The 7,371-nt window shown below is 45.3% G+C and overlaps 1 protein-coding gene across 1 annotated transcript; it reads right to left on the bottom strand.

Annotated features, from left to right (window-relative positions):
• Nucleotides 1–119: 119 nt before the first annotated feature.
• Sowaha (sosondowah ankyrin repeat domain family member A) lies at nucleotides 120–4,347 on the bottom strand. The gene has a single exon (XM_046467605.2). The coding sequence runs from the start codon at nucleotides 3,911–3,913 to the stop codon at nucleotides 2,207–2,209; it is 1,707 nt and encodes a 568-aa protein (XP_046323561.1). The 5' UTR covers nucleotides 3,914–4,347; the 3' UTR covers nucleotides 120–2,206.
• Nucleotides 4,348–7,371: the final 3,024 nt, after the last annotated feature.

Raw genomic sequence — 7,371 nt, 5'->3', positions numbered from 1 at the left:
AAATCTCTCTCTCTCTCTGTATATATTTTCTACTGACTTACTTTATAATTTCAGAATGTCCTGGTCTGAAATAAAATAACAGTGGTTTTCTAACACCTGAGTTTTAGGTTTACCAATCCTTAACTCTTGCCAAATGTTTTATTTTGCTTGGACACTCTTTAGAAACACAGAGATTCCTTTGGCCATTCAAATAACACTTTTCTGATGTAAGCATGCAATAAACATTAATTATTAGTGTTAGTTTAGATTTTGTCTCTCAAGGCAAGTGATATCTGTGTCTGTAATCTGTTATCTTGTCTCAATCAAATCTCTTCTTTATCATAGAAAATCTCTAATATTTCATTCTTTTAGATCTTCAGCTACTAAAATTGCTATAATTATTGCCTCCCACATTTTTTTCTTAAGAGGCAGAATATTTAATTTGCATTTTAAAATAATTTATGCAGACTAGTTAGAGTTCCACACAGGAAGGTATGAAGGGTCAGATCAGGGCCTGTATTTATCCACAGTTCTTGGCTACTGTAACTATGTGTGGTTGACTCTTTTAGTTTGGAGAGAAATCCAAATTCTTTCAGTAATAGAATGCTTGAAAGAAGCAGAAGAATGAGGGGGAAAAGAAAAAAGTAGGTAAAAAGAAAATAAAGACACAGTAGTAAAAGCTGAATAATGTTTAAGGGAAGTATATCTCACAAAAACGTGAATAAAATGCTGTCTGTTTATTTTGTTGCTTAAATCAAAACATTCCATGAATGATTGCCTTAAATAACTTCAACGGCCTCACTGATATATACTGAAGAAGAGGGAAAGCCCTACTACTCTCTGCCACAAAAATCATTTGATATAACTAATGACATGCAAACATAATTTGCAAAAGCAGACCATTATCACGATATGAAATAAAAAAGTTGACTGAGCAAATAGATTTGACATCTTTGAAATAGAAAATGTACCCTTATAATTATCCTGTGCCAAACCTGGGAAATCTTGGCGATATCTACAAGCCTTCTCAATTTATGATTGAAACAAAGGTCCAGAGAAGTTAAGTTCTCAGTTCAATGTCACTGAGCAAAGATTCTTCTACATATGTTATTTTAGAATAAATTGTCTACTTTCAATTTTTTTTAAAAAATAGATACCACATACTTTTTGCTTATTCAGGATTTTCAAGTAAAAGAGTTACTCCTTAATTGTATCAATTACTATTTAATCAGTTGTTTTTCTGGTATGATGTTATAACTTTTTTTCCTTTGAATATTCACCCATTGCACTGAAAGGCTTAGCAAGGTGTGAAAATCACAGATTCACAAATGTGGCACTAAGGCATAATTCACAAAGAGATCACAATTTAAGAAAACTAAATATTCATGCCAAATCAGAATAGCCACCTTTGAGTGCCAAACATACATTTACATTTCACCATAAGTATTCCCAAAATGTCTCTTTTCTATCTTTGTTAAATCATGTTTACTCCCAAGATGCACTGGTTTCTTAATATTTAGCATTCACAGTACAACTGCAATTAGTTACATTCATATGGGTCACAATAGTTATTCTGTGTTCAAGACTCCCCAGAATCATGATTGACTAAAATGAGGTAGATGAACTTTTAAGAGTTTTCTTGGTTGGGACTAATTTCCTTTAGATCTTGAGCATTCTATTTGTTTTAAAATGGAATTCCAAAATATTTAGCAAAAGATTGAAAATGTCTAAGCTCTTTGCCTAAAAATGGAAAAATATAGTTTTAAAAGGTTATTATGAAAGTTGCTTTACCTCATTTCAATTTAAAAACAGAATAAAAGCATCAAATTACAAAACCACTACATATCTTAAAGTTGACAAATAACCCAACATCTTTGAACATTCAAAGAGACCCTTGCTCTAGTTCTGGCTTGGGAGTGTGTAGACTCAGAGGCATCTGGTTAGCTCATTCAGGGGCCAGACCAGCTGCTGCCCCTTAACCTTTGACCCTAAATTTTAAGTCTCCTCCAGAGTTCAGGACTGAAGGCTGGTTTCTTCATAGGAGCCTTTCACTGAGATCTCAATCAGACAGATCAGGTTTCAAACAGAGGCTGGAAGTGCAGGCCCATAAGGATAAAACAGGCTGCAGTGGACAAAGTTGGAAACAAGTGTTGAGCCCCATTCTTGAGCAGACTTAGACTATGAGGCGAGCCTAGATAGACCAACCAGGCCATAGCCCCATGGATCTTCAGGTTTCCGGGGGCAGACTGGGCACCAAACCAGCTAAAGGCCCCGGTGCGGGTCGACGAGAGACTTCTGAGAAAGCTGGCAGGCCACCACGGATCTTTGTCTTTTTACGCGGAGCCATGGGCGAGGCGCCCAAGAACTTGCTGAAAGAGCTCGACTTCTTCAAGCCACGGGCCAGGTCCTGGAGCATCAGATCGTCGGCCAGGACACCCAGAAACGCGCTGGTGGTGGAACTGAGGATCGTGGCGGCCACTTGCACTGGATGCCGGGTAGCAAGGCTACCACTTCCACCACTGGTAGCATCTGGCTCCGTCGCTCCTCGCAGGCCTGGGTCACCAAGCAGGCGTCGCACCGCATAAGAGGAGCCAGGACGCAGATACTGGTAGGCTCGACGTCCGCTGTGGTCACGGACGTGCACTTGAGCACCCAGACGCACCACCAACAGCACGGCGGCGTCCTCGTGGCCGTGCAGAGCGGCTAGGTGCAGCGGTGTGTAGCCGCCATGCGAGCGCGCGTTCACGTCGATTGGCGCGCCACCACGACGCGCGACCTCCACCAGCTGCAGCGCCATCTCACGGTCGCCGCTCTTGGCGGCCCAATGTAGGGCCGTGAAGCCAGATATAAAGTCGCGCTTGGCAGCTAGGCCGCGGTCCCGCAGTAGCAGCCCGTGAAGCTGGTGGGTCCAGCGGCCAGTGGCCGCCCGCACTAGCCACTCGTGCTCAGTAGGCTCCAGGGGCACGGCGGACGGCGGCGGCGCGGTGGGCATCTCCTCGGTGTCAGGGCTCAGCAGACGCGGGCCACTGCGCGACAGGCGCCTTAGGTGCGGGGAACGACCGGGTCCCAAGTGGAGGCCCAGGCCCGACTCCTCAACTGAGAGCCGCCTCAGGAGCAGCGGGGAGCTCCGAGGGCTGGGCTCCTCAGACAGCTGCCGGCGCAGGCCTTGCTCCTCTGCTCGGACCCGGAGCGTGGCGGGGCCCAGGACGCAGCGTACCGGCAGCATGCAGGGCTTCGGAGGCGGCGCGCGCGGAGCGGGTGGCGGCGGCCCTTTCGCGGCCCCGGGTCCAGGTTCCAGGTCTGGTGGCTCTGCGCCGGGAGAGGTTTCCTCCGACGGCGTGCTAACCGGCGAGGCCACCTCCGCGGAGGATCCCTCTGAGGACAGAGCTAGCTCAAAGGCTGGAACCCGGGGGTCCGCGGGATCCTCGGGGTGCTGGGCCGAGCCTAACAACGGCACCCCAGTGGGCTGGGTGGGTTCAGAGGCCGGATCCCCGGGGGTGTCCCGGAGCTCTGATGGCGGGGCCAGGTCCTCCGGTGATTCTATGGACGGCTGCGCGGAGGCCGAGTGCGCAGCTCCCGGGCCAGAGTTCTCCCCTAGCGAGACGGAAGTGGCCTTCGACGGAGGGGTTGGTGCCCCAGGGATGCAGGGGGCCAGGGGCTCTGGTCCCTCCGAGGGCCGAGGCTTCTTCCTCAGCACCACGAACTTGACGCCGTCCAGCTCCTTCACCACCGCCACGTCGTTGACGAATTGCTTGAAGCGGTCCCTGCGGGCTGCGCGGCCGCGCGGGTCGCCGGCATCCAGCAGCGGCTTGAAGCGGCTCAGCAGCTCCGAGTTGCGCACCTTCCCGCCGCGCTCCTGCAGGAAGCCCAGCACTGCCGCCTGGCTCACCCCGGCAGCGGCGGCCGCAGCGGCAGCGGCAGCGGCCAGCGCCATGGTCCGGCCCAGCCGCGGAGGGAAGGCGCGGCAGCCGCCTCCCCCGGGTCCCGGGTCCCCGCGGCGGGGCAGGTGGACGCCGCGGCGCTTCCCGGGACACGCGGGATCCGGGTTTCCGGGAGTGAAGTCCGCCGCGGCTGGCTCACCTGGTGATTGTCCCCGAAGAAGGAGCTCGGTCACGCCTGCGCCGTGGGGCCAGGATGTCTCCCGGCGGAGGGCACAGGGGGCCGCGGCGAGGGGCCCCCGCCAGCGCCCCGCCGGGCCCCCAGCCTCAGGGCTGGATTTCTGTCTTTATGTTCTGTCCAATGGGCGCCGGGCTCCATGCCCCGTGCGCGGTGCTCGCCTTACAGGTGACAGCTGCCACTGGCACCGCGGAGGGAATGGGGGAGCGGAAATTGTCCACCTTCCCCCCCACCCCAAACCCGGAATTAAAGGCAGAGCAAGCGCTTCAGCTCGGCTCCCGGTTGCTAGGTGGGCGTGTTCCCCAAGGATGCCGAGGTTGATTGGTGAGGCATGGATATAATTTCCTTTAAGCAATTTAACTACCATAAAAAAGCAATAATTTAAAAAAAAACAACCATCAATACCTTCCCAATTTTCTAATGCATTTCACACAGGAACGGCTTCTTTGAATTTACAGCAAAACCAATTCTGTACCTGGCAGTGTATGTGACTTGAGGTTTAAAAGAGGTGCTTTCAAAAGCAGCATTCTCAAGACAAAATAAAATTTTTTTTTTCACGTAGAATTTTGGGAATAAGCCCACAGAAAAACATGAAGGAAAAAAATTCACCTGTAATCACCAGTAATATTTTGAAATATTTTACTCCCATATACATGTGTGCACATGTTAATGCTTTAAAGTAAAACAAAGTTGAAATCATTGTTTTAATGCTGGGTATTGAACCCAAGCTGCTTCACCCCCAGACTGTAGTGTGTTTTGAAAACTTCATTTAGGGCTGGGATATAGCTCAGTTTCAGAGTCCATGCTTTACATATGTGAGGCCTGGAGTTGATCCCGAACAAAGAAACAAACAACTGAATTTATTTCACAAGTATTTATCGAGCATCTAGTTTTTGCTAGGGCCTTTTTGGGGCTGTGATACATGTCAGCCTGTGATACATGTCAGATAAAAACCCTGACCTACTGCAGCTCATTTATCGGTAGAGAACAGAAGTAACACAGTGAATCTGAATACTGTATAAAACCATAGCTAAATTCTATAGGGAAAAAAAGAGGAGGAGATAAAACAGAGGAGGGGGCAATTTTGAACTGGGTGGGCAGGGTAAGATTCACTGTGAAAGTGACAAGCAAGGATTTGAGATCAGGAAGTTATGTAGGTGGAGAAGAGTTCTCTGAGAAGAAGGAACCATCAGGGCAAAGATCAGTTTCTTAATTCATAAGCACAGTACAACAAACTTCTGATAAATATGTAGCTGGGGGTAGCCTATTGTAGTAATTGAAGAGGAAAAGACTCTAGTGCCAAAATTCCACACTTGATGGGCTGGGATTGTGGCTCAGTGGGTAGAGTGCTTGCCTAGCATGTGTGAGGTACTGGGATCCATCCTCAGCACCACATACACATAAATAAAATAAAGGTCCATTGACAACTTAAAAACATTTTTTTAAGAATTCCACACTTGAATCCTAGAAAATCCTAGACCTCTCTATGCCTCAGTTTTCATACCTGTAAAGTGGGTGTATGAGAATAGTACTTACCTTGAGATTATTGTGAGGATTAGGTGAGATATAAGTACTTAGAACAATGTTTGACATGAAGTAATCATTCAAATTATCATTAGTACTATAGCCAGTACTATTACTCATTGAAAAGAGAGAACAGTAAAATGTGCAGAATCCCCCACTTTCTCCAATCCTTGTCCCAGAGGCAATTTTTCTGTCTTCAGCATGCATAAAATTTAAACTTTTCTTCCCAGTTTATATTGTATTTTAAGCATTTCTCCCAATGACAATAGCCTTCAAAAATATATGATTTTAGGGGCTGGGGGGGTAGCTTAGTGGTAGAGAGGAATTTGGCATACCCAAGGCCCAGGAGTCAATCCCCATCACCTACCTATATATGGAGGTAGATATAGATATTTAAACATGATTTTAATGATAGCATTATATATATATGTGTATATATATATATGGTTTTTTGTATATAATTGATTTTAATGATAGCATCAAGGAGGTGGTATAGTATTGTACTTTTTAGAATTATTTTTAAAAAATATTAATGTATTTCTTTATAGTTGGACACAATATCTTTTATTTTATTTATTTATTTTTATGCAGTGCTGAGGATCAAACCCAGAGCCTCACACATGCTAGGTGAGCACTCTACCACTGAGTCACAACCCCAGCCCCTACTTTTTAGAATTCTTGATTGTCTATATTGTTTCTCTTTTAAAGTTTTATGATTGTGCTTCTTTTTAAAAATTTTTCAATTCTACATGGCAGTAGAATGCATTTTGACACATTGTACACAAATATCGCACAACTTCTCATTCCTCTGACTGTGCATGGTGTAGAGGCACACTAGAAGTATAATTGTACATGTATATAGGGTAATAATGTCTGCCTCATTCTACCATCCTTCCATCTCCACAGCCCCACCCCTTTCTTAACTCCCCTCTGCACAATCAAAGGTTCCTTCATTCTTCCCTCCCATCCTCCACTATGGATTAGCATCTGCTCATCAGAGAAAAACATTTGGCCTTTGGTTTTGGGGGGGATTGCATTATTTCACTTAAGCTGATATTCTCTAGTTTCATCCATTTACCTGAAAATACCATCATTTTATTCTTCTTTAAGGCTGAGTAATATTCCATTTTATATATATACCACAGTTTCTTTGTCCAATCATCTGTTGAAGGGCACCTAGGTTGGTTCCACGAGTAGCTATAAACATTATTGTGGCTGCGTCACTGTAGTATGCTGGTTTTAAGTCCTTTGGGTATAAACCGAGGAGTGGGATAGCTGGGTCAAATGGTGGTTGCATTCCAAGTTTTCTGAGGAATTTTTATACTGCTAAAGTATGCTTCTTATATATAAAAATTGTTCACCTTTCTGATGAACTCCTGAACCTAGAATCATGAGTTGAATTACTAGGTCAAAGGAAATTGTTTCAACTTATTGCTAAATTCTTTCCCAGAAAAGCTACCCTCCCGGTTTTTCTCTCCTTGGTATTGAGTAGTATCTTTTAGGTTGTTGATTACAATGTTATTACCCTATGTGCATATGTGAATACACTACTGGTGTGATTCTACATTATGTACAACCGGAAGAACCGGAAGTTTATGTACAATGAGTCAAAGTACATTTTACTGTCATGTGTAACAAATTAGAAACAAATAAAAAATGTATTATGCTTTAATTTGCATTTATTTTATTATTGTGATATTAAATATTCCCTGTCTTATTTATTGTCTGTTTGTTGTTATTTTGTGAATTACC

The sequence above is a fragment of the Marmota monax genome, unplaced genomic scaffold, assembly GCF_021218885.2.
Source record: "Marmota monax isolate L192 unplaced genomic scaffold, Marmota_monax_Labrador192_F-V1.1 WCK01_AAM20220418_F8-fsc00199, whole genome shotgun sequence".
Taxonomy (NCBI): Eukaryota; Metazoa; Chordata; class Mammalia; order Rodentia; family Sciuridae; genus Marmota; species Marmota monax.
This window is presented reverse-complemented; position numbering and strand designations above follow the sequence as displayed.

What these genes read in the sequence shown, in the direction of transcription:
- Sowaha (XM_046467605.2), bottom strand. Translation starts at nt 3,913, where the DNA reads ATGGCGCTGGCCGCTGCCGCTGCCGCTGCGGCCGCCGCTGCCGGGGTG.